The sequence below is a fragment of the Dendropsophus ebraccatus genome, chromosome 2 (assembly GCF_027789765.1).
Source record: "Dendropsophus ebraccatus isolate aDenEbr1 chromosome 2, aDenEbr1.pat, whole genome shotgun sequence".
In the NCBI taxonomy this organism is placed as follows: Eukaryota; Metazoa; Chordata; class Amphibia; order Anura; family Hylidae; genus Dendropsophus; species Dendropsophus ebraccatus.
Genome location: NC_091455.1, coordinates 203312647 through 203340048, shown reverse-complemented (window position 1 = coordinate 203340048; position 27402 = coordinate 203312647). Strand labels below are relative to the sequence as shown.

Here is a 27402-nt window from a genome sequence, read left to right as displayed (position 1 = left end):
GCTATTTATTGTTATTTGCAGGTTCGTATTGTGGAACGCTGTGAACGAAAGAACAGCTGCCACTGAAGCAAACCTTCCTGCAGGGTCTCTTCTCACATGGCTTACTCCTGGGACTCCTGACAAGGACCTTCTGAGGGACGAGAAATAGGAAATGTTTAGTCACGTGTCTCATGTCACCAGCACTGATACATTGTAACAAACCCTCAGCTGTCAGAAGTATATAGAGATGTCTGCTGCTATTGTGTCTACACTGATACATTTTAACAAACCCTCAGCTGTAGGAAAAATAATGAAATGATAAACATGGAGCAGAAAAAGAAGAGTGGGGTAAGAAACCCACAATCAGCGAAGAAGAGAAGCAGAGAAATCTTGAAACACGTCTCAGAACATTCCAAACAGAAGACGGCCTAGAAGGTTCAGGTTTTGTGACCCATGAGCAGTTGTAAAGCATGGGGGCGATATGGGGAGGAGCCTGACAGCAGCTACAATAGCTGATATACCGTATACTCCTCCTCATGAAGAAACTACAGCTGTGTATGAGTGTTACTAAAGAAATGTTACCTGGCCAATACTGGAGCACATTATATCCTCCGGAGCCCCCAGATCACAGATCTTCACAACCTGCAAAACACAGATACAGAATAGGAGTTACAGTATATTATTATACATGGGGGCAGTATTAGGGTGCCTTCACACCTACCGACTCGCAGCGTTAATAACGCTGCAAGTCGGCTGGGTCCTGGCAGATCACTGTCATTACATACACGCAGCGGCCTGAACGACCGCTGTGTGTATGTAAATCTGCCGGCCGCTTAACCCCTTCTGATGCCGGCCGCCTTCCGCTGCGCTCTGTATACATTACCTGCCCTCGCTCCACGGGGTCCCTGCGGCAGGGCAACACACCGATTGGCCGGGTGCGAGAGCAGGACGCTGGGACCCCGTGGAGCAAGGAGGTATGTATACAGAGCGGAGCGGGAGGCGGCCGGCATCAGAAGGGGTTAAGCGGCCGGCAGATTTACATACATGCAGCAGTCGTTCAGACCGCTGCGTGTATGTAATGACAGTGATCTGCCAGGACCTAGCCGACTCGCAGCGTTATTAACGCTGCGAGTCGGTAGGTTTGAAGGCACCCTTATAGTAGTTATATTCTTGTATATAGGAGCAGTATTATAGTAGTTATATTCTTGTATATAGGGGGCAGTATTATAGTAGTTATATTCTTGTATATAGGGGGCAGTATTATAGTAGTTATATTCCTGTATATAGGGACAGTATTATAGTAGTTATATTCCTGTATATAGGGACAGTATTATAGAAATTATATTCTTGTATATAGGAGCAGTATTATAGTAGGTATATTCTTGTATACAGGAGCAGTATTATAGTAGTTATATTCTTGTATATAGGAGCAGTATTATAGTAGTTATATTCTTGTATATAGGGGGCAGTATTATAGTAGTTATATTCTTGTATATAGGGGGCAGTATTATAGTAGTTATATTCTTGTATATAGGAGCAGTATTATAGTAGTTATATTCTTGTATATAGGGGGTAGTATTATAGTAGTTATATTCTTGTGTATAGGGGGTAGTATTATAGTAGTTATATTCTTGTATATAGGAGCAGTATTATAGTAGTTATATTCTTGTATATAGGGGGCAGTATTATAGTAGTTATATTCTTGTATATAGGGGGCAGTATTATAGTAGTTATATTCTTGTATATAGGAGCAGTATTATAGTAGTTATATTCTTGTATATAGGGGGTAGTATTATAGTAGTTATATTCTTGTGTATAGGGGGTAGTATTATAGTAGTTATATTCTTGTATATAGAAGCAGTATTATAGTAGTTATATTCTTGTATATAGGGAGCAGTATTACAGTGGTTATATTCTTGTATATAGGAGCAGTATTATAGTAGTTATATTCTTGTATATAGGGGCAGTATTATAGTAGTTATATTCCTGTATATAGGGGGCAGTATTATGGCAGTTATATTCTTGTATATAGGAGCAGTATTATAGTAGTTATATTTTTGTATATAGGAGCAGTATTATAGAGAGGCACCAGGGAGCAGCCTAATGACACCTGCAAAGGCTATAAAGAGTTGGTTAATGCTGAAACAGCAACTGTTGTGAATGTTTCGTACCCCTGATGATGCTGTAATGATGAAGAAACATGTTGGTTTATGCAGTGTTGTTGTTTTTAACCTGCCGCGTGTTTGCATCCAAAAAGCAATGGTCCACATTTAGTAAAACTGTTTAATTCTTGGATGGTGTAAATGTAGAATATACAGTCTAAGAAGTGTCACATTTATAACACTGGCAGAAGCTGCTTGATAAATCTGTCACATTCATAGACTGTTTAGTCTAGAACGGTTATTAGTTGTTATGAGCTGTATCAGAATATTGCATCACAATCCTGACTCAGAATTCTATGTTAAGCCACGCCCCTTTTGTCAGGGCCACACCCATTTGTCAAAAGCTTTGCAAAAGGGTCTAGAACTTAACATTGAGGGGCAGTTCATGTAAAATTTTTTGGTGCAAATTGTGGCAGAATTCTGATGAATTTACAATAGTAAATCTGCCTGTCATGAATGTGCCTGTGATGAAGTCTGTGCGCCCCTCAGCTCGTGCTGTGCGACTGAGATGGTGCTGATAGTGTTTTTGTACTGTATGTCTTGTGCAGTAACCTGAACCCTGTCTGAACACTGGCCTGTTTCTATCAGGATGTTCAGCCCCACCCGTCTGCTGTGTGCTCTGGCTATGAGTTACACCGCTGCCAGTTCTGTCCACAGGTGATTCTGTTTGGAACTAGGAGCCTTGTCCAATAGGGGCTGGGACTGTCTCCTGGTTCCCTATAAGTATTTAGCTGAGTCTCATTCTGGTGCCGGTTATTGAGCTTGCCTCTGCCTGCTTCTCCCTTTCCCTCTGTGTTTATTCTGACCCTTCTGCTCTGTATCCTGACCATTCCTGCTAGCTGCCTGCCCCGACCATATTGCCTGACTTTGACCTTGCTTATTGGATTGTGTTTTCGTACTGCGCTGCCCGATTGTTGTGACCCGGACTGTCGACTCTTCTTTATTGTGTTTGTTTGTCATGTTTTGTGTTCCACCTAGCCAGTGTTGCCGCCCAGTTGCTTGTGTCACCTAGGACGGATTGAGGCAAGTAGGCAGGGACAATGGGCGGGGTTCAGCTTAGGGTCCACTGTCTGTGTCCGCCATCTTGTCTGTCTGAGCGACCAAGTCCTAACACTGCCACTATGTGTGTGTAGTGGGAGCAGCAGATCCAGGCTTGTAGTTCCCCTGTAGTGGGACATACAGTATGTGTATAGTGCTGAGCATTGAAAACAGGCAGCATCATACTCAGATCACACTGACTGTCACAGCACACTGCCCCCTAGTGTCCTTCTAATCTCACATGTCATCAATCATCGTCATTACCACTATGAATTATCATTCATTATCAATCATTAACCATCATCATCATCACTATAGTTTTCATTTATTATCAACCATCATCATTAATTTTTTATCAATTATATAATCAATAATTATCATTCTTGGTGTAATCATTACAATCATCTCCTCATACAGCATCATCAATAAATATAATAATCACCTTCTATTATCATAAATCATCACCATCATTTTTTATCAGTCATCATTATAATCTTCATCAAAAGCTGCCATCATCTTCCTTAATTATAGCTTAGTCCATGTTTTCCAGGACTCCCTGGTACTGCATCCAACTTCTTCTCATCATCATCACCACTCATCATCCTCACACAGATGACACTATACACAAGTGACATTTGATCTGAACACTATTATTATTATTAGCAGGTTCTTTATATAGCCATGGTCTGTAGGTCCTGTAGAGGTATACACTGTGGGATCTGCCATGTCTGGGATATAAATTAACAGAATGGGGAGTACCCTGCAACGCTGAGCCCTCCTGCTGGCACACAATTCTTTTTATTCTTCTTCTTCTGAATCTTTTTGTCGCTGTCCCTCCTGACCCGCATGCCCTGAAAAGAAAGAAAATAAACACTGTTCTGTCTGTGGAGAATCCATAGAGGATCAATATGGAGAAAATCAGCAAGTCCGGGGGCCATGAGAAGGAGCCACAATGAGGAGCTACAAGGAGGAGTTATGAGGAGGAGGAGCCACAAGGAGTAATGAGGAGGAGCCACAAGGAGGAATTATAATAAGGAGCCATGAGGAGGAGTTTTAGGGAGGAGCCACAAGAAGGAGCTATGAGGAGATATTATGAGGAGAAGCCATGAGGAGGAGTTATGAGGAGGAGCCACAAGGAGGATTTTTAAGGAGGAGTCATAATCAGGGATTATCAGGATGTGGATCAGCTCCAAACTGATACACTGTAACAAACCATCATCTATGCTTTCAGGAAGACAAAAAAAAAGACAAAACAGATGTGGGAAGAAGAGAAATGGGGGAGAGGAAATCTAAATGGTTAAAAATGGTGAATACAGGGCCAGGAGCCAGAACAGTCCAGAACAGGAGTCACAGTATTGTAAGGAACAAAGAGAGAAAAGATTGAGCAGAAAAATTATATAGGGATTTGGATTGTGACAATAGGAGCAGTGTAAAGCATGGCGGCTATAGGGGAGGAGCCTCTGAGTGGTGATAAGCTGATACACTGTATATTTCTCCAACTGAGGGGAACCACATCACAGCAGTAGACTGGTGTCACTTTATGGCAGTGTTACCTTGGTCAGGCTGGTGCACACTATGTCCTCAGGGTCCTCATCCGCCAGATCCACAGCGCAAATCTTCACATCCTGCAAAACACAAGGAAAAGAATGAGGATCCGATCATCCATCATCTCAGAATCCAACTGTATCAGACTGATCGCTCAACTGATCCGTGTATGTAACAGAAGAGGGGGTCATATGATCAATATGTCACCCCGGCCTAATGATAATATCCAACAATCCAGAGATCGAAGAACACAAGAAAGATGAATCCAAAGCATCAACATATAACACAAGAGTATAGAGTCTGGTGGAACCCTGAGGAAATAGGAGCCGATCAAACCAAAAAACCACTGTCTATAGTAAAGTAACAAAACCTGCACCCAAACTGGAGACAAGAACCGTGCTGTTTTTAGAAGAAAGTGGTCATGTTTTTCTAATGATGTTTTTCTGTTTTTCTCCCAACATGTTTCATCCCTCCTCCAAGACTCATAAGGGGAGTTAAGATAAACAGTGAAATCAACTAGACTAAAAAAGGGGACAGTATTATATTCTTGTATATAGGAGCAGTATTATAGTAGTTATATTTTTGTATATAGGAGCAGTATTATAGTAGTTATATTCTTGTATATAGGAGCAGTATTATAGTAGTTATATTCCTGTATATAGGAGCAGTATTATAGTAGTTATATTCTTGTATATAGGAGCAGTATTATAGTAGTTATATTCTTGTATATAGGAGCAGTATTATAGTAGTTATATTCTTGTATATAGGAGCAGTATTATAGTAGTTATATTCTTGTATATAGGAGCAGTATTATAGTAGTTATATTCTTGTATATAGGGGACAGTATTATAGTAGTTATATTCTTGTATATAGGGGGCAGTATTATAGCAGTTATATTCTTGTATATAGGGGCAGTATTATAGTAGTTACACGAACCGGAGAGAATGGAACGGCTGCACATCCCATCCATGGCTGACACTAATGCCGCTAGGCCCATATTAAAAATGAACACCAGAGTGTCTGTATATGAATTGATCAAGCTATATTGCCCCGTGTACCACCGCGCAGGTCCTCTGGTCCACACGGGTCCCTACGCTAATATAATAATAATAATATTATAGTAGTTATATTCTTGTATATAGGAGCAGTATTATAGTAGTTATATTCCTGTATATAGGGGGCAGTATTATAGTAGTTATATTTTTTTATATAGGAGCAGTATTATAGTAATTATATTCCTGTATATAGGAGCAGTATTATAGTAGTTATATTCTTGTATATAGGAGGCAGTATTATAGTAGTTACGAACTGGAGAGAGTGGAACGGCTGCACATCCCATCTATGGCTGATACTAATGCCGCTAGGCCTATATTAAAAATCAACACCAGAGTGTCTGTATATGAATTGATCAAGCCATATTGCCCCGTGTACCACCGCGCAGGTCCTCTGGTCCACACGGGTCCCTACGCTAACTCCACACCGTGTCGGTCAGCGACCGCCAACCCCGCAAGTTATATTCCTGTATATAGGAGCAGTATTATAGTAGTTATATTCTTATATATATGAGTTGTATTACAGTAGTAATATTCTTGCATATATGAGCAGTATTATAGTAGTTATATTCTTGTATATACAGTAGGAGCAGTATTATAGTAGTTATATTGTACATATGAGTGGTATTATCTAGTTATATACTTTGATTGCTCGGTATAAGGATTCTTTTTATCTCTTATACCTTGTGATGATGTCATGTTAGAATGACTGATTCAGATTAATTCTTAAGTAAAAACACTATATAATTATCAAAGTAAATAAAGTCGCAAAACGGCACTGAGTGGCCCAATGGCTTAGGTAGAGTGCTCAGCCTTACGGCCCCAGACCCAAGTCCCAACGGTGATGCAGTAAACAGGAAGAGCCGGCACTGCAAAATATGTGAATAAAGTGGTTTGGTTTATTCACCCAACATGCATGTTGGGTGAATAAACCAAAGCACTTTATTACATATTTCAGAGTGCCGTCTTTTCCTATTTTTTATATCTAATTATTAATATTTTATTGTTTTCTTTGTGGCCTTTTTTTTACATTCATTAGGAATTGAGTATAATTTCCAGTTATTATTGAACCTTTCTCCCGGCTCAATAACTGTGCAGCTGCTTCTTGGCATTGAGTGCTACAGAGACTTGCAGGACTTGTCTCCCTGGCCCTACTGGAGTAATGATGTATTGGAGACACATAGATGTCCATCACTATGACCCCCACCTCATGCACTATGCTCAGTACTCACCCCATCAGACTTAAAGTCGCACTGGGTCACATCAGGACTGTTGTCCCTTTTCAGGCACGTCGTCTCTTTAATGACAATCGTCTTCTTCGGGAAACTCTCTTCCGTCTGTAAATAATAAAATACAGTGATTTCCCCGATAGGATGAATGTGACATTTATATTGAATAGGAAACTTTTTAATTAAATGCATTGTGGGTAATTCCCTATGTTGTTGACTTACCCCTAATTTAGCAGCGGAGAGCTGGTCCAGGGCTCTGTATAAGTATGTGACCCCCTCCCTCTGGTTATAGAGGTGGACGATGTCTCTTGTAGATTTCTCCTGCAGGACAACAGGCTCTGCGGAGAGACGACCGTGTAATGTGACAGCAGCGAGAAGCAGCAGAGACAGCCTCCAGCCCATCATCGTTTATCAGTTCTCTATTCAGTTCTCTCTTCTGTTGTTCGGCTACTTCTTTTTATACTTGGATGATGGTGACATTTCTAGCTCCAAATTTCTGCAGAAAAGGGAAGACAATGACGTCAGGAGCTGAAGGAGACAGATGATAGGATGCACACAATGCATTATTCTCTGTTATCATCCAGTTTAGACTCAGAGGGGGCGGCTGACTATAATGCTCTGGGGAGGGAAGGGGAGACTTCTCTTACAGGTCATGTTAGTCTCATGATTCATCATAGCGACGGGCAAATTGATTGATTTGAGTTTTACAAAAATCTGCATTTGCTTCAGGATTTGCATGTTTTGTACAGATATGCCTCAAACTGGTGTCGGTCAAAGTTTGTGAAATAAAGGTATAAGGGGGCGTTGGAGGAATGGTTAAAAGGGGGGAGAGTTAGTTGGGGGGTAGCCTGAAGGAACTCAGCTATGCCCAGAGTCATGGTGTCCGTTTAAGTGCATCTGCCCAACACAAGCCCATTACCCGCACCTGACTGCCGTCTGCCCTGACTATTTCTATGCGTTGTTAAATAAAAGAAATTCTATGAGCATCAAGGTTGGTGAGTGTGATTGTCTTTCTCTTTGTTTCTTGACTTATAATTTCTTTATTGAGGGGAACCGAGTGGGCAGAAGGGGAGGGGGAACCAAGGGGGGACCGAGTGGGCAGAAGGGGGGGAGGAGGAGTATGTCTGTATGTCAGAAATGATATTAACCCTTTAAGGACCGGGGCAATTTTGATTTTTGCGATTTTGTTTTTTCCTCCTTGTGCATAAAAGGCCATAGCAGTTGCATTTTTTCACCAAGAAACCCACATAAGCCCTTATTTTTTGCGCCACTAATTGTACTTTGCAATGACAGGCTGAATTTTTGCATAAAGTACACTGCAAAAGCAGGAAAAAATTCAATGTTTGGTGAAATTGAAAAAAAAAACACATTTTGTGTTTTTAGTGGATATGTGTTTTTACACTGTTCGCCCTGGGGTAAAACTGACTTGTTATATATGTTCCACAAGTCGTTACGATTAAAACGATATGTAACATGTATAACTTTTCTTGTATCTGATGACCTGTAAAAAATTAAAACCATTGTTTACAAATATACGTTCCTTAAAATTGCTCCATTCCCAGGTCTATGGGGCTGTGTGAGGAGTCATTTTTTGCGCCATGACATGTTCTTTCTATTGGTACCTTGATTGCGCATATACGACTTTTTGATCGCTTTTTATTAACATTTTTCTGGATTTGATGCGACCAAAAATGCGCAATTTTGCACTTTGGGATTTTTTAGCGCTTACGCAGTTTACCATACGAGATCAGGAATGTGATTAATTAATAGTTCAGGCGATTACGCACGCGGCGATACCAAACATGTTTGTTTGTTTATTTATTTACTTTTATTGATAACCTGGGAAAAGGGGGGTGATTCAGACTTTTATTAGGGGAGGGGGCTTTTTACTAATAATGACATTTTTTTTTTACTTTTACACTTATACTAGAAGCCTTCCTAGGGGACTTCTAGTATAAGTGCACTGATCTCTCATAGAGATCTCTGCAGCATAGATATGCTGCAGAGATCCATGAGATAGGCACTCGTTTACTTCCGGCTGCTGCAGCCGGAAGTAAACGAGTGCCGAGTCGGGGACGGCGCCATCTTGGAGCGGTCCCCAGCCGGCTTCAGAAACGGAGATCGCTCCTCTGGGACAACGTCCCGGAGGAACGATCTCCCTACTAGACACCAGGGATGACGCTGCAAACGGTAATCGGATACAGCTGTCAACTTTGACAGCTGCATTCGATTACTGTATTAGCGGACACGGCGATCGGACCGTGCCCGCTAATACCTGCGGTCCCGGGCTACAAGCGGCACCCGGGACCGCCGCGGTTCAGAGCGCGGGCCCGCTCTGAACTTCCTTACCAACCGCAGGGCGTAAATATACGCCCGCGGTCGTTAAGGGGTTAAAGTGAGTGTAAAAGATGCAATAGTGGGCGATGACTGTGATGATGTGGAAGCATTATGGGTAGAACTACAGAGGGAGGTAAAGAGTGAAAAAATTATTCTTGGTGTAATCTATAGACCCCCCAACATTACTGAGCAGGTAGATGGCCAGTTGAATAGACAAATAGAGCGGGCTGCCCGGGAGGGGACAGTAGTGATAATGGGGGACCTCAACTACCCAGATATAGATTGGGGTCACGGTTCAGCTAAAACCACAAAGGGGAGGGAATTTCTTAACCTCCTGCAGGATAATTTTCTGGGCCAGTTTGTGGAGGAGCCAACTAGAAGTGATGCCTTGTTGGATCTGGTTATTTCTAACAACGCTGAGCTGGTTGGGGATGTCACTGTCCATGAACACCTGGGGAATAGTGACCACAATATAGTGACTTTTAGCTTAACGTGTAGAAAGTGTAGAAAAACTTTTAATTTTAAAAGGGCCAATTTTCCAGGGTTAAGGGCTGAATTTCAGGGCAGAGACTGGGAGCGGCTGCTGTCGCATACTGATACAGCTAATAAATGGCAAATCTTCAAATCCACATTAAATAACTGTACTGCCAAATATATTCCTATGGGTAACAAATATAAACGGTTAAAATCAAATCCCACATGGCTTACAACCAGGTTAGAAGGGCTATAAATAAGAAAAAAGGGGCATTCAAAAAATACAAATCAGAGGGGTCAGCTGTAGCATTTAAACATTACAAAGAAGTCAACAAAACCTGTAAAAATGTAATAAAAGCAGCAAAAATTCACAATGAAAGGCAGGTAGCCATAGCAAAAGAAACCCCCCAAAAATCTTCAAATATATTAATGCAAAAAAAAACAAGGTCAGAGCATGTAGGACCCCTAAATAATGGCGACGGGGAATTAATAACTGGGGATCAGGAGAAAGCTGAGTTACTTAATGGGTTCTTCAGTTCTGTATATACAAAAGAGTATGGAGCTGTGGTGGGTGGGGCCTGTACTGAGGTGGGTGGGGCCAATGCTGCTAACACATGTAATGTACTGAACTGGTTTACTATAGATATGGTCCAAGATAAATTAAATAAACTCAATGTAACCAAAGCTCCAGGGCCTGATGGATTACACCCCAGAGTTCTTAGGGAACTCAGTTCTGTAATTTCTCTACCCTTGTATGAAATATTCAGTGATTCTTTGCTGACTGGTATTGTGCGGAGGGACTGGCGTAAGGCAAATGTAATGCCGATCTTCAAAAAGGGCTCTCGAACTTCCCCAGGTAACTATAGACCCGTAAGCTTAACGTCCATTGTGGGGAAACTATTTGAGGGGCTTATAAGGGACTACATCCAGGAATATGTAGTGGCTAATAGTATTATAAGTGATAACCAGCATGGTTTTACTAAGGACAGAAGCTGTCAAACCAACCTAATATGTTTCTATGAAGAGGTAAGTAGAAGCCTGGATGGGAGCGCAGCTGTGGATATCGTGTACCTGGATTTTGCTAAAGTGTTTAAACAGTTCCTCATGGACGTCTGATGGATAAGTTAAAGTCTATCGGTCTGGAAAGTTTAATGTGTAACTGGATTGAAAACAATGGCTTAATAATCGTACCCAGAGAGTGATGCTCAATGATTCCTACTCCAAATGGTCCCTGGTAATAAGTGGTGTACCCCAAGGGTCAGTACTGGACCCCCTCCTGTTTAACTTGTTTATTAATGATATTGAGAATGGAATTAACAGCAATGTTTCTATCTTTGCAGATGACACCAAGCTTTGTAGTACAGTACAGTCTATGGAGGATGTGCAGATGTTACAGGATGACTTAGACACTCTGAGTGTTTGGGCGTCCACTTGGCAAATGAGGTTCAATGTGGATAAATGTAAAGTTATGCACCTGGGTACTAATAACCCGCATGCATCATATGTCCTGGGGGGAGTTACTCTGGGAGAGTCACTGATGGAGAAGGATCTGGGTGTACTTGTAGATAATAGACTACAGAACAGCACACATTGTCAGTCAGCTGCTTCTAAGGCCAGTAGGATATTGTCATGTATATAACAGGCATGGACTCTCGGGACAGGGATATAATATTACCGCTCTATAAAGCTTTGGTGCGGCCCCATCTGGAGTATGCCGTCCAGTTTTGGAACCCGATTCATAAAAAGGACGTTCTAGATCTGGAGAGGGTACAAAGACGGGCAACTAAACTAATAAGGGGAATGGAGCATCTTAGTTATCAGGAGAGATTAAAAGAATTACATTTGTTTAGTCTGGAGAAGAGACGTTTAAGGGGAGATATGATTAACTTATTTAAATATATAAATGGCCCCTACAAGAGATATGGGGAAAAGATGTTCCAGGTAAAACCTCCTCAAAGGACAAGGGGGCACTGCCTCCGCCTGGAGAAAAAAAGGTTCAATCTCCGGAGGCGACAAGTCTTCTTTACCATGAGAACTGTGAATCTGTGGAACAGTCTACCACAGGATCTGGTCACAGCAACAACAGTAGAGGGCTTCAAAACAGGGCTAGACAAGTTCTTAGAGCAAAATAATATAAATGCATATGTATAGAACCTATCACCCCTTCCCTGTATCTATCTCTTCCTTGGTTGAACTTGATGGACATGTGTCTTTTTTCAACCCTATTACCTATGTAACTATGTAACTATCTACCTTCTGGGGTCATCTACCAAATGGGGGGGGGGGGGGGGGGGGGGGGTATTATCTACCTAATAAGCAGATAAGAGCTTCTCCTGCTGAAGTGACTAAAATCTGGGGGGTTTTGAGACTAGCCTTTAGCCTGTTGGACCCACATGAACAGAAGGCTCTCCTGGTAGCAGCGGCAGGTCCTGATCTCTGCACCAGCTCTTCCGACCAGTAAGTTTCAGGATACCTCAACTCCACAGTCAGCGCCCTATTCCCCCCACTCCTCGTTACACACCTACACATGGACTCAAATACAGCTTCAGGCCTTCAGCCAATACTGTGACAGCCATCTTGGAATAGTACACTGTGCACTCCAGAACTCACAGGAGAGAGCAACCTGGTTTATAGCCTGATCATACATGTCACCTTTTCTTATGTCTGGAAATATACTTTTTTAGGACCACCAGTGTGTTACTCTAATAATACTGAAATGATAACTCTAAGCTCCTACTACACAGGTGAAGAAGCCATTGGAATCTTTATACAACATAAAATCTCCTAAGCAAAAAAGCTGATCTATCTAAAGGGGAACCTGACAAAATTTCAGAGGCAAATCGTGACTAAAACTGGTGTGCAAGCACTTCCCCTCTCGTCTGTTGCCTAACCCTAGTGTGAAATCATCTTCTCTCGTAAGAGTTCTTGGAAGGACTGTACTTTACTCTGAAAAGCTCTCGACCACTGCTGTAACCAATCAATATGGTTTCCGTCCTATACTAACATCCCTATATAGGACCCTCTAATGCAGTCTTCTGTCGTTTCTACCTGTTTCCATTGCATATAGACATTAAAGTTCTGATGTCACTGAAGTGTCACTGACTGGATTCCGGATGCTTTCAGATCTCCTATCACCTTCTATAATACCCTTGTCAGGAACTTACCTTCCCGGGCTCCAGCGACGTCTGTCTCAAGCTCGGCTCCGGCGGCCGGCTCAGGAGCGTGCCGCCGCTCCGCCCGCAGGAGCCGAGTGACGTCACGGAGACCCAACGGCGTCCCTGACAACCAGGGATGCCGTGGTCACGTGACTGCCGGCCGGCACTCAGCTGGGAAGCTTCAATGCAGGCTGAGTGACAGATCGCTCTGCCACTCAGCCTGCAGTGCTGCAGCTGAATTGTGTTTGAATTCAGGAGGCCGGACCAATCAGCCTTTGGTCCGGGCTCCTGATCCAGTATAATAGTAAGTCACTGGCTATTAGTTCATTCTCATCCCAGCTCCCCCTGTCCTATTCCTGCGAACCCCGTCCTAATTCCTTCTGCCTGACTTACTCGTGTTCTGACCTCCGCCTGACTTTTGAATATCCCTTATGTTACTGACTTCGTACTGCGTTGCCTGTGTGGTTTGACTCGGCTTGTTCCACTATTCTATATTGTGTTTTGTCTGTCCGTTTTGTCTATGCGTTTTTTTTTAATTATTTATTTATTTTTTAAAAAAAAGAAAAAACGTGTAGGGTTTCCCCCTATTTTCATAACCAGCCGGGTTAAAAACCAAGCAACAGCAGCCTGGTAACACCAGGGTGGGAAGAGCCATTGGTTTAGGCCCTCCCCAGCCTAAATATTACCAGCCTGCTGCTGCCCGGTCCAAGAGCGCCAATTTTGACGCTCCGGGACCACTGGCACCCGGCTCTTCCCAGTACCCCTGGTGGCATTGGGTACTGGGGTAATAATGGGGGGGTTAGTTTTATCCATTTTATACCGGCTAACACTAAACCCCAACTTAGTAATGGATTCCGTCTATTAGACAGCTTCCACTACTAAGTCTATAAAGTAAAGAAATAAAGACAAGACACAAGTAAAAAAATTTTTTATTTAAATAAAAACACCCCCACACCCCTCATTGACCATTTTATTTAAAAAAAAAAATCCAAACAACCGCTGGTCATCGACATAGTCCACCGAATCCGACGTAATCCACAGGATACCGATATCTGAAAAACAAAAAGGGAGAAACACACAAAAATCACAAACAGGAGCACAACACCCATCATTGTGAGCAGTGTTGTGCACCTTACAGTATGCAGCATCTTTACAGATCGCTGCTTGCAGTCTGGCCCCCAAGGGGTTAAGGGAGGATATATTGCATTCCCCCTTAACCCTTTGGGGGCCAGACTGATGTCAGACTGCACCCATACCAGCAAGAAAGGGGTTAAGTGACCCCCCTTCCTGGGATGGGTGCAGTGCAGGGCAGGGGGTGGGGAGAGCTTTATACTCACTCTCCGATATCTTGATATTTTCTCTTCTATCTTCCATCTTCCATCCTCTCTCTTCGCCGCCCGCGGCACAATGAAGTCACTGTGCTGCGGACCGGCTCATTATATGTGCGCTCAGCTGAGCGCACATATGAATCAAAATGTTTCTTCTAATAATGCTATTGTAATAGCATAATTAGAAGAAACATTTGATGTTTTAAATAAAGTAAAGTATCAATTACTACAGAAAGCTCTATTACCAGGAATATGAATTAACGGCTTTAATAGAGCTTCCTGTAATAGTTAATATTTAATTAATAAAACACATTTTCGTTGTAATAAAGTTACTTTTATTGTTCAATAATTTAATTAAGTCAAATCTATACTTTTGCAATTAAATATACTGTAAATAAATAAATATTTATAAATATACATTTATGTATATACATATTTATTTTAACAGTATATTTAATTGCGCAATGATGGATTCGTTTTAATTAAATTATTGAACAACTAAAGTGACTTTATTACAACGAAAATGTGTTTTATTAAATAAATATATTAACCATTAGAGGAGTCAGCATTATTGCAGAGGATTGCTAACCCGGTAATGCCGATTCCTGTAATACTGTTTCCCTGCTTTCCCAGATGCATTCCAGAGGTGTTTGCATCACTTTCTCAAGATGTCTTGAATGTCTTTGATTTTATTTGTTATTGTTATTTTAACCAGATTCGTTACGAACTTTTTACAAAGTTCGTAACGAACCTGGTTCGGTTTGCTCATCCCTAATGGAGAGTGATCCTTCAGGTGGGGGCAGCAAAGTGATGCCGATTCACAGTCTGGCACAAATGGCTGACTTCATGTTGGGCTGCTTTTCCCGATACAAATGTGTTGTCCATATAAGGTCTCTTTTATTCCAGTAAAGGAGAAGAGCTATAGATTCTCTGCTGCAGATAATGATGGAAATCTTCCCACCTAACATTGCTGGCAGCAGAGAGCAGAGTTCTGCCCAGAGTTTAGGAACATCTAGCAGGTCCACAACCATCAGGGGAACACTCTCCAAGGTGTGTGACACTTTCATGGCACCCCTTCGGGAAACTTCCACCACTGTGGGGCCTATTGTGAGCAGGAGGGAAAAGTATCGGCAGTTGTTGCTGGAGTACCTGGCCAACCTTAACCTTGTGCTCCCCAATCCTTCTGCGCCCTACACTTATTGGGTCTCCAAACTGGACACATGGCTGGAACTTTCCGTTTAAGCCATGGAAGCTATTCAGCACAGCCGGGGGGCATTATCACTGATAAGGATAGCCACCTGTCAACTGACAGTGCTGACCGGCTCAGTATTATTAAAATGAACAGCCATTGGATTCACCCAAAGTTTGCTTCTCCAAACAGCAATACAAGCAGCAATACATTAAGTGCCATGTCTGTTGAAGCTCCTTTCCTCCTCCTCCTCAACCACCGTATAAAAGGGCCATATTAAAAATTGTTTAAAGCATAACTGTCATTTCAGGGTCATTTTTTTTTAAAAACATTAAATATCAACAGTACAAGCGATTTTAAGAAACTCTGTAATAGGTTTTATAAACCAAAAGAGTTTCCTTCTGGACTAAAAAAGCAATCTATCAGCCTCCCCCCTCCCTTCAGAAGAAGCAGGATTTCTGTGTCCATTATGTGGCTATGGAGAGGGGAGGGCCTGTTAGGAGTGACTGAGCACGGAGCAGTCTTGCAAAGCACAACACCCTGCAATCTTCTCTCAGTAAGTTCATAGATAAGCACTGACCTTTCTGAAACCTGAATCTAGCGTTTTAGGTGCCCAGACAGTCTACAACCAGCTGACCTTCATGTCCCCTCTGCTCCCTCATCTCCCTCGGCCCCTCCCCCCTCCATAAGGATAGAATGGGGAGAGCAGAACCCGTCTTCACTGGCTTCTCTGTAATGAAGATGTGTTTGCCTGATAATGCACAGATTAGAAGTCAGGGGGGGAGGCTGGGAGATTGTTTCTTGAGTACAGAAGGAGGCTTTTTTGGCTGATAAAACCTATTACAGAGTTTCTTAAAATCGCTTATACTACTGATTTCTGCAATAAAAAAAAATATGACAGTTACGCTTTAACCCTTTAACCCTTTAAGGACATGGCCCATTTTCGTTTTTACATTTTCGGTTTTTCCTCCTTGTGCATAAAAGGTCATAGCACTTGCATTTTTCCACCTAGAAACCCACATGAGCCCTTATTTTTTGCGTCACTAATTGTACTTTGCAATTACAGGCTGAATTTTTGCATAAAGTACACTGCGAAACCAGAAAAAAATTCAAAGTGTGGTGAAATTGAAAAAAAAAACGCATTTCTTTTATTTGGGGGAAATGTGTTTTTACGCCATTCGCCCTGGGGTAAAACTGACTTGTTATGCATGTTCCTCAAGTTGTTACGATTAAAACGATATATAACATGTATAACTTTTATTGTATCTGATGGCCTGTAAAAAATTCAAACCGTTGTTAACCAATATACGTTCCTTAAAATCGCTCCATTCCCAGGCTTATAGCGCTTTTATCCTTTGGTCTATGGGGCTGTGCGAGGTGTCAGTTTTTGCGCCATGATGTGATCTTTCTATCGGTACCTTGATTGCCCATATACGTCTTTTTGATCGCTTTTTATTACATTTTTTCTGGATTTGATGCGACCAAAAATGCGCAATTTTGCACTTTGGGATTTTTTTGCGCTGACGCCGTTTACCGTACGAGATCAGGAATGTGATTAATTAATAGTTCGGGCGATTACGCACGCGGCGATACCAAACATGTTTATTTATTTATTTATTTGTTTACTTTTATTTAAAACCTGGGAAAAGGGGGGTGATTCAGACTTTTATTAGGGGAGGGGGCTTTTTACTATAAACAACACTTTATTTTTTTTTTTTACACATATACTAGAAGCCCCCCTGGGGGACTTCTAGTATATACACTTGGATCTCTCATTGAGATCTCTGCAGCATAGATATGCTGCAGAGATCCATGAGATCGGCACTCGTTTGCTTTCGGCTGCTGCAGCCGAAAACGAACGAGTGCCGAGCCGAGGACGGCGCCATCTTGGACGCATCCCCGGCCGGCATCAGTAACGGAGATCGCTCCTCCGGGACAAGGTCCCGGAGGAGCGATCTCCCCCACTAGACACCAGGGAAACGTTGCCTCCGGTAATCGGAGGCAGCTGTCAACTTTGACAGCTGCCTCCGATTAGCTAATTAGCGGGCACGGCGATCCGACCGTGCCCGCTAATAGCAGCGGTCCCGGGCTACTCGCGGCACCCGGGATCGCGGCACATCAAAGCGGGGCCGCCGCGCGGCCCCGCTTTGAAGTGCAGGTGAGGACATAGGACGTACCGTTACGTCCTATGTCCTTAAGAGGTTAAGGACATGGCCCATTTTCGTTTTTACGTTTTCGGTTTTTCCTCCTTGTGTTTAAAAGGTCATAGCACTTGCATTTTTCCACCTAGAAACCCACATGACCCCTTATTTTTTGCTTCACTAATTGTACTTTGCAATTACAGGCTGAATTTTTGCATAAAGTACACTGCGAAACCAGAAAAAAATTCAAAGTGTGGTGAAATTGAAAAAAAAAATGCATTTCTTTTATTTGGGGGAAATGTGTTTTTACGCCATTCGCCCTGGGGTAAAACTGACTTGTTATGCATGTTCCTCAAGTTGTTACGATTAAAACGATATATAACATGTATAACTTATATTGTATCTGATGGCCTGTAAAAAATTCAAACCGTTGTTAACCAATATACGTTCCTTAAAATCGCTCCATTCCCAGGCTTATAGCGCTTTTATCCTTTGGTCTATGGGGCTGTGCGAGGTGTCATTTTTTGCGCCATGATGTGATCTTTCTATCGGTACCTTGATTGCCCATATACGTCTTTTTGATCGCTTTTTATTAAATTTTTTCTGGATTTGATGCGACCAAAAATGCGCAATTTTGCACTTTGGGATTTTTTTGCGCTGACGCCGTTTACCGTACGAGATCAGGAATGTGATTAATTAATAGTTCGGGCGATTACGCACGCGGCGATAGCAAACATGTTTATTTATTTATTTATTTGTTTACTTTTATTTAAAACCTGGGAAAAGGGGGGTGATTCAGACTTTTATTAGGGGAGGGGGCTTTTTACTATTAACAACACTTTTTTTTTTTTTTTTACACATATACTAGAAGCCCCCCTGGGGGACTTCTAGTATATACACTTGGATCTCTCATTGAGATCTCTGCAGCATAGATATGCTGCAGAGATCCATGAGATCGGCACTCGTTTGCTTTCGGCTGCTGCAGCCGAAAACGAACGAGTGCCGAGCCGAGGACGGCGCCATCTTGGAGGCGTCCCCGGCCGGCATCAGTAACGGAGATCGCTCCTCCGGGACAAGGTCCCGGAGGAGCGATCTCCCCCACTAGACACCAGGGAAACGTTGCCTCCGGTAATCGGAGGCAGCTGTCAACTTTGACAGCTGCCTCCGATTAGCTAATTAGCGGGCACGGTGATCAGACCCTGCCCGCTAATAGCAGCGGTCCCGGGCTACTCGCGGCACCCGGGATCGCGGCACATCAAAGCGGGCCGCCGCGCGGCCCCGCTTTGAAGTGCAAGTGAGGACATAGGACGTACCGGTACGTCCTATGTCCTTAAGAGGTTAAAGGTGGGACAACAACAGACTCACACACATTTTCTAGAGGTCTCATCTCAAGGGCCATGCATATAATTTTTTCCGGGGGCTCACCTAAAGGGCCATCCAAAGGATTTTTCGAGGGCTCACCTCAAGGGCCTAAAAAATAATGGTTTTTTGGGGTCATCTTAAGGGCCTAAAAATTAATGCTTGTTGGGCTCAGCTCATCGTCCTAAAAATTAATGTTTGTTGGGCTCTGCTCAAGGGCCTAAAAATTTATGTATGTTTGGGCTCAGCTAAAGAGCCTAAAGAAATAACGTTTGTTGGGCTCAGCTCATCAGCCTAAAAAATAATCTTTGTTGGGCTCAGCTCAAGTGCCTATAAAATAATATTTGTTGGACTCAGCTCAAGGGCCTAAAAACTAATCTTTGTTGGGCTCACCAACGACCTAAAAAATAATGTTTTGTTGGGTCCAGCACAGGGGCCTTAAAATAATGTTTGTTGGGATTAGCTCAAGGGCCTAAAAATAGTATTTGTTGGGCCCAGCTCAAGGGCCAAAAAAAATCATCTTTATTGGGCTCAGCTCAAGGGCCTAAAAATAATCTTTGAATCTTTGTTGGGCTCAGCTCAGGGGCCTAAAAAATAATCTTTGTTGGGTGCAGCTCAAGGGCCTAAAAAATAATTTTGGTTGGGCTCACAATAAGGGTCGAAAAAATTAATGTTTGTTGGGCTCTGCTCAAAGGCCTAAAAATAATGTTTTTTGGTCCAGCTCAAGGGCCTAAAAATCAATGTTTGCTGGGCTCTGCTCAAGGGCCTAAAAATTACTATTTTTGGGGCTCAGCTCGGGGGCCTAAAAATGTTGGCTGGGCTCAGCTCAAGGGCCTAAAAATGAATGTTTCTTGGGCTCACCTCAACGGCATCAAACTAAATTTTTGGAAGGCTCACCTCAAGGGCATTAAAATCAATTTTTGGAAGTTCTCAATTCTAACTAGTCTAACTCCATTTTTGGAGGGCTCACCTCATTCAGGGTCCTGAACTTTAAAGCGACTCTGTACCCACAATCTGATCCCCCAAACCACTTGTACCTTCGGATAGCTGCTTTTAATCCAAGATCTTTCCTGAGGTCCGTTTGGCAGGTGATGCAGTTATTGTCCTAAAAAACAACTTTTAAACTTGTAGCTCGTGCCAAACGGGAGTATCTGTGCCCTAACTTTGCACCACCCCTTGCTGAGAAAGGTAGAGCGTTCAGAGAAGTGGAGAACAGTTTGTCTTGAGAGTCCCAACCCAATGTAGTACTATGCTCTGCCGGAACTTTAGAAAAAGAATACTTGAGAAGTGAATACTTGAGAGAAGAAGAATACTTGTGCCCGTGTTTCGAACTTGTCGCTACAAACCACCTTCTGCCCCGTAGTGTCGAGTTACCTGTTCTACAATGGTGACACAAGCCCCGGTCTTGGTTGGTGTCCAAAATTATCCGGTGTCACCTGCGCTGCGAGACAGGATACGCAGGCCTTTGGCTGCTTTGCTCTATCCGGATCAGTTCCTCTGTGTAGGATACTGTCCTGCACTGTGAAGAGATGTTCACGGCGTGGGTTGGGGTGTCCTCTGACTTGTCCTCCCTTTATTGTTTAGCACTGCATTGTGAGTAGAAGAGTTGCTTTAAGAAAGAAAGTCTCTGTTCTCCATACCTGTCTGTACACTAAAGCTGGTCTGTCTCGGCCAGGGAACCTGGCACAGCCAAGCTCCTTGCTAAGCTTAGCAGGGATGCCTGATCTGTATGTGATACTCCTCAGAGAATCAGAGAAGAACTAAGCTTCACCTCCTCTCCCCATGTGACTACTTCCTACAGAGTGTATGCAACAACCTCTGTGAGTTTAAGAGAAGAGAGTGCATAGAAGAGAAAAGGACAGGGATAGGTAGAGAAAGAACAGCATCTCTCATTGGTGTAAAGGGACCCAAAACCCAATACAGTAACCCTTAGGTGACTACAGCTGTGCAACATATATACATAAATAGACATAGTGACATCTAGTGGCAAAACTTATACAATACTTCACCACCACTTTACTTTTGAAGTACCAGGCTTTTGCGAGGGGTGTACAAAGTAGAAGCACCTGTGGTGGGACACCATACATGTCTGACCACATCACATACACACAATGACAGTTAGCAATGGGTGCAGTTTGATTTTCCCCTTGCCTATGCCACCTGTGGTTGTCATAGGCAATGTGATTTAAAAGGGTGCATGAAAATGTTTCTTTTGCTTAAAATTTTGCTTTTTGTCCATACTAATCTAGAGGAAAGAAGGTTTCCTGGTGTTTTTTCCATTTTACATATTAGGTTATATTGTGTTTGGAGTGTATTGTTAAGAGGGAGAGGGGTCAGCAGAGTCATCTCATTATCATTAGAGGGAGGAGTCAGCAGAGCCATCTCATTATCAATAGAGGGAGGAGTCAGCAGAGCCATCTCATTATCATTAGAGGGAGGAGTCAGCAGAGCCATCTTATTATCATTAGAGGGCAGCTCAGCTCTATCTATATAAATTTTAAACTTTCCTTGGTTATGCCATTGAGAGGCACCAAGGAGCAGCCTGATGACACCTGCAAAGGCTCTAAAGAGTTGGTCAATGCTGAGACAGCAACTGTTGTGAATGTTTTGTACCCCTGATGATGCTGTAATGATAAAGAAACAAGTTGTGGGCTCATGCAGTGTTGTTGTTTATAACCTACCGTATGCTGGTATCCAAACAACAATGGTCCACATTTAGTACAACTGTTTAATCACAATTCTGACCCAGGGAGTTCTATGTTAAGCCAAGCCCTTTAGGCAGGACCACACCCATTTGTCAAAAGCTTTGCAAAAAGATCTAGAACTTAAAACTGTGGGACAGTTCATGTAAGAAATCTGCCCCTATGTGTGTGTAGTGGGAGCAGCAGATCCCGGCTCGTAGTTCCCCTATTGTGGGTGTATAGTGCTGAGCAGTGAGATCAGGCGGCCTCATACTCACTGACCAACTGATCACACTGACTGTCACAGCACACTTCCCTAGTGTCCCTCTAATCCCACATGTCATCAACCATCATCATCATCACCAGTATGATCATTCATTATCAACTGTCATCATTATATTTATCAATTATTATCAAAAATTATCATTCTTGGTGTAACCAATAAAATCATCTCCTCATACAGCATCATCAATAATAATCATCATAAATCATCACCTTCTATCATTATCTATCATTGTAAATCATCATCACCATCTATTTTTATCAATCATCATTATAATCATCATCAAAAGCTGCCATCATCTTCCTTAATTATAGCTGTGTCCATGTTTTCCAGGACTACCGGGGGCTGCATCCAACTTCTTCTCATCATCACTCATCATCATCACTTATCATCCTCACACAGATGACACTATACACAAATTTGACAGGAACACTATTATAATTATTAGCAGGTTCAGTGTATAGCCATGGTCTGTGTGTCCTGTAGAGGTATACACTGTGGACTCTGCTATGTCTGTGATGTAAATTCACATATTGGGAAGAACCCTGCAACGCTGTGCCCTCCTGCTGGCACACACTTCCTTTTCTTTTTCTTGTTATTCTTTTTGTCGCTGTCCCTCCTGACCCGTACGCCCTGAAAAGAAAGAAAATAAAAAATGTTCTGTCTGTGGAGAATCCAAAGTGGATCAATAGGGAGAAAATCAGCAAGTGCTTGGAATTCGGGGGCCATGAGGAGGAGCCACAAGGAGGAGCTACAAGGAGGAGTTATGAGGAGGAGCCATAAGGAGGAGTAATAAGCAGGAGCCACAAGGAGTAATGAGGAGGAGCCACAGGGAGGAGCTACAAGGAGGAGTTATGAGGAGGAGCCATGAGGAGGAGTAATAAGGAGGAGCCACAAGGAGTAATGAGGAGGAGCCACAGGGAGGAGCTACAAGGAGGAGTTATGAGGAGGAGCCATGAGGAGGAGTAATAAGGAGGAGTTATAAGGAGGAGCCACAAGGAGGAGTTATGAGGAGGAGCTATGAGGACATGTTATGAGGAGGAGCTACAAGGAGGAGCCACGAGTAGGAGTTATGAGGAGGAGTTCAGGAGGCACCACAAGGAGGAATTATAAGGAGGAGCCACAAAGAGGAGTTATGAGGAGGAGCCAAGAGGAGGAGTTAAGAGGAGGAGCTACAAGGAGCAGGTATGAGGAGAAACCATGAGAAGGAGTTATGAGGAGGAGCCATAAGAAGGAGTCATGAGGAGAAGCCACAAGGAAGAGCCACGAGGAGGAGTTATGAGGAGAAGCCATGAGGAGGAGGAACAAGGAGGAGCCTGGGACAAATAAAAACATCCAGCTAAGGAGCCTCAGACTGACCCCAGAGGTAATTAATGTTCCATGAATCTAGCGCATATTCACACATTTCAGTCATGTTACAATTTTTTCTGCAACTATTCAGAGACAGCAGGTAAGGAAACTACAGGAAACCTGCATCATGACTGAAACGTCTGAATACAAACTATTACTGTGGGTTTTCCTATAGTAATTTCAGGGAACAGTGTTACAAATTAAAAAAAAACAAAAAACATTCACACAGTAGATTTTTCCAATGGGGATTGCAGGAAGTGGTTTTCTGATCTGCAGCAAACATACTGTGAGCCACCACCAGGGGGCGCAGCCTAAAATCTGTTACATGGGAAGGAAACTCTGTACTGTAAATATGATGCAGATTTTTGTAGAGGTGTCTAGATGTGGCCGACTCAACACTGATACACAAACCATCATCTATGCTATCAAGAAGACAAAAAAAGACAAAACAGATGTGGGAAGAAGAGAAATGGGGAAGATTAAATCTAAATGGTTAAAAGATGGTAGAAACAGGGCCTGGAGCCAGAACATTCCAGAACAGGAGTCACAGGATTATTAGGAATGAAGAGAGAAAAGATTGAGCAGATCAACCATATAGGGTTTCGGATTGTGACAATAGGAGCATTGTAAAGCATGGCGGCTATAGGGGCGGAGCCTCAGAGTGGTGATAAGCTGTTACACTGTATACTTCTCCACCTGAGGGGAACCACATCACAGCAGTAGAGTGGTGTCACTTTATGGCGGTGTTACCTGGGTCAGGCTGGTGCACACTATGTCCTCAGGGTCCTCATCCGCCAGATCCACAGCGCAAATCTTCACATCCTGCAAATCACAAGAAGAGGAATGAGGAGCCAATCACCAGAATCCAAATGTATCAGACTGATCGCACAACTGATCCATGTATGTAGCAGAAGACGGGAACATATGATCAATGTCTTACCCCGGCCTAATTATAATATCCAACAATGCAGAGATCGAAGAACACAAGAAAGATGAATCCAAAGCATCAACATAAGCCGAGAGCCGAGAGCTAGACGACAGGCCCCAGTGACCAGAAACGGCCGACGCCATTAGAGACACGCCACGCACCCTTCCCCTCCCGGCTGCTGCATCAGTATGAAATAAAGAAACAGCCTGCTATCTAGTACACGGTGAGTGCCAGAACTGTTTTTCTCTCCTTGCACTCCTTAGACTTGTCTCTTATCCGTGCACCAGACACATACTGTAGATGTCCATCACTATGACCCCCACCTCATGCACTATGCTCAGTACTCACCCCATCAGACTTAAAGTCGCACTGGGTCACATCAGGACTGTTGTCACTTTTCAGGCACGTCGTCTCTTTAATGACAATCGTCTTCTTCGGGGAACTCTCTTCTGTCTGTAAATAGTAAAATACAATGATTTCCCCGATAGGATGAATGTGACATTTATACCGAATAGGAAACTTTTTAATTAAATGCATTGTGGGTAATTCCCTATGTTTCTAACTTACCCCTAATTTAGCAGCGGAGAGCTGGTCCAGGGCTCTGTATAAGTATGTGACCCCCTCCCTCTGGTTATAGAGGTGGACAATGTCTCTTGTAGATTTCTCCTCCAGGACATCAGTCTCTGCGGAGAGACGACCATGCAATGTGACAGCAGCTAAAAGCAGCAGAGACAGCCTCCAGCCCGTCATCATGGAATCTCAGTTCTCTATTCAGTTCTCTCTTTTATTGTCCGGCTACGTCTTTATATACTTGGGTGATGGCGACATTTCTAGCTCCAAATTTCTGCAGAAAAGGGAAGACAATGACGTCAGGAGCTGAAGGAGACACATAATAGGATAAGCACAATGCATTGTTCTCTGTTATCATCCACTTTAAGCTCAGAGGGGGCGGCTGACTATAATGCTCCGGGGGAGGGGGGGGGGGGACCTCTCTGTCCGCTCACGTTCATCTCATGATTCAACATAGCGATGGGCAAATGGATTTTTACAAAAATCAGGAATGACGAGGAGCGAATTGGAGGCCCAGCATGACTGGGTTAATCTGGGACTGTGGGCAAAGGGGAAGGTGAATTAGGTGGTAGAGAAAGTAGGAGCAAGAGGAAAGGAAGGGGTTAAATAAAGTTCGGGAGGAAGTTTGAAGGGGGACAGGGGATTGGTTCAGGTCACTTACCAGGGGAGGAGCCGAAGTCCATAACAGGAAGAGGAGCACGTGGATCTTCAGTTGCCCGCCAGACCAGCTTCAGCCCGCTCGCCCGCCCTATGTAGCAACACTGAGTTTGTGAAGGTGGGTTGGGTGTGGGTCTTTTTGTTCTTTTTTTGCCTGCATAGGGAGGTCTTGCAGGGCACTTTAAATGGACCTGAAAAATGGGGGACCCATCACAGGGATGGCTTCCCCTCTTACAATTTTATGGGGTGATGGAAAGTGCTGAGTGTTGAGTTATGTGTTGTTCCCTTCAGGATAGGTCCCTAGGAATGGTGTGGTGAATTGGCAGTACCATATGACATATTGTCAGCTCTTGAGTCGGCGCGGTGCGGCTAGGGGAAAATATTAGTTCGGTGTTGGTACTGCCCTAAGGGCGCCCTGCCAGACCTCCCTGGTTTTACTGGTTGAATTAAAGTATTTTGATGATAATTTTTGATAATATTTTGATAATACTTTTTGACGTGTTATTTATTGTTCTGTGTTGAAGCACTTTAATAAAAGGCTGTTGTGGTCATTCTATTCCAACGTTAAACTGGTGTCAGTCATAGTTTGTGAAATAAAGGTATAAGGGGGCCGGTGGGGCGTTGGAGGAATGGTTAAAAGGGGGAGAGTTAGTTGGGGGGGTAGCCTGAAGGAACTCAGCTATACCCAGAGTCATGCATTTGCTTCAGGATTTGCATGTTTTGTGTAGACACGCTTCAAGGTGTCCGTTTAAGCGCATCCGCCCAACACAAGCCCATTACCTGTACCTGTCTGCCGTCTGCCCCCACTATGTCCATATGTTGTTAAATAAAAGAATTTCTACGAGCATGACCTGGGTAAGGCAGATTACGGGGAGAGGGAACAAAACCTAATACCCCACATTACCCTCCCACCATAACAATTCCCTTTTTCCCCCCAATAACGGACACCACGCTGAGTGACATTGGAAAATACTGGCCACAGCAGCCTCTTTATTAAATAGAAAGCATACATAACTTTGTAAACATTTTTTGTCATAACAACTTTTATGATTGTATTTGTAAACATAATAACCATAACAACAATATGGGGAGGTAATGGATAGCCCAACCAAGCAGTACAAATGTAAACTATAATCCCCAGTCGCACCACGCCGGCTCGGGGATGGCAAATATGCCATGTACTGCTGCCCACCTGATTCCTATGGAACCTCAGAATAGCCGCTTAAGCGGTAACCACCTGCACCGAATCCAAAACCGCACTCCAGATAACAAAAACAGGGGTTCCCCATCACTTTAAATGGGCCCCTGAACCAACTAACTCAGGGCCATCCGTGACCACCCCTCCGCGGGTGGTTCACCAAGCCTGGCCCTCCTACCCTACTGTAACTATGGCAACACTAGCGTGGTGTTCCCAGTACAGGATATATAATATCATGATGAATTGATTTGTGGTAAAAAAAATTGCAGTAAAAAAGCTGTGATTTTTTGAAAGTCATGGCAGAACTGTAGCCAGGAGACAGTACACCACTGAAAGTATAAGTCTTTTTGGGTGGCCATGGGCCCCCCAGGAGCTCAGGGCCCCGGGCTACCACCTGAAATGGACCTATTATAATCCGCTACTGGTCCTGAGCTCTGCACCAGCTCCTCCAACCAGTAACTTTAAGGGTACCTCAACTTCACAGTCAGCACCCTATTCCTCCCTGTTACACAGCTACACGTGGACTCAAATAGAGCTGCAGCCAATATAGCGTCAGCCATCTTGGAATAGTACTCTGTGCACCCCAGAACTCACAGGAGAGAGAGCAACCTGGTTTACAAATCTTATCAGACAATGTCATCTTTTCTTATAACAATAATAATATTTATTTGTATAGCGCCAATAGATTCCACAGCGCTTTCTTTTTTCTATACATAGAGTACAGAGATTACATAATACACAGTTAAT

At 43.2% G+C, this 27402-nt stretch overlaps 1 protein-coding gene across 4 annotated transcripts; it reads right to left on the bottom strand.

Moving 5' to 3' along the window:
• Nucleotides 1-25045, bottom strand: LOC138784860 (protegrin-2-like). Of its 4 annotated transcripts, XM_069960559.1 has the most exons (6): nt 24798-25045; nt 24579-24683; nt 24053-24124; nt 3939-4030; nt 562-621; nt 1-130 (listed from the first exon to the last, which is right to left on the bottom strand). In XM_069960559.1, the coding sequence occupies exons 1-5, from the start codon at nt 24981-24983 to the stop codon at nt 615-617; spliced, it is 462 nt and encodes a 153-aa protein (XP_069816660.1). In that variant the 5' UTR covers nt 24984-25045; the 3' UTR covers nt 1-130; nt 562-614. The 4 variants fall into 4 exon arrangements, with proteins under 4 accessions (XP_069816660.1, XP_069816659.1, XP_069816658.1 ...); XM_069960558.1 differs by lacking the exons at nt 1-130; nt 562-621; nt 24053-24124; nt 24579-24683; nt 24798-25045 and adding exons at nt 4733-4804; nt 7009-7113; nt 7228-7506 and having other exon boundaries at nt 3519-4030; XM_069960557.1 differs by lacking the exons at nt 1-130; nt 562-621 and having other exon boundaries at nt 3534-4030; nt 24798-25044.
• Between the last annotated feature and the right edge of the window lie 2357 nt (nt 25046-27402).

What these genes read in the sequence shown, in the direction of transcription:
- LOC138784860 (XM_069960556.1), bottom strand. Translation starts at nt 24,983, where the DNA reads ATGATGACGGGCTGGAGGCTGTCTCTGCTGCTTTTAGCTGCTGTCACA. An exon ending in TCTCCGCTGCTAAATTAGGG is followed by an intron (nt 24,684 to 24,797) that starts GTAAGTTAGAAA and finishes TACTATTTACAG; the next exon opens with ACAGAAGAGAGTTCCCCGAA. An exon ending in TGTGCACCAGCCTGACCCAG is followed by an intron (nt 22,586 to 24,052) that starts GTAACACCGCCA and finishes CTTTCTTTTCAG; the next exon opens with GGCGTACGGGTCAGGAGGGA.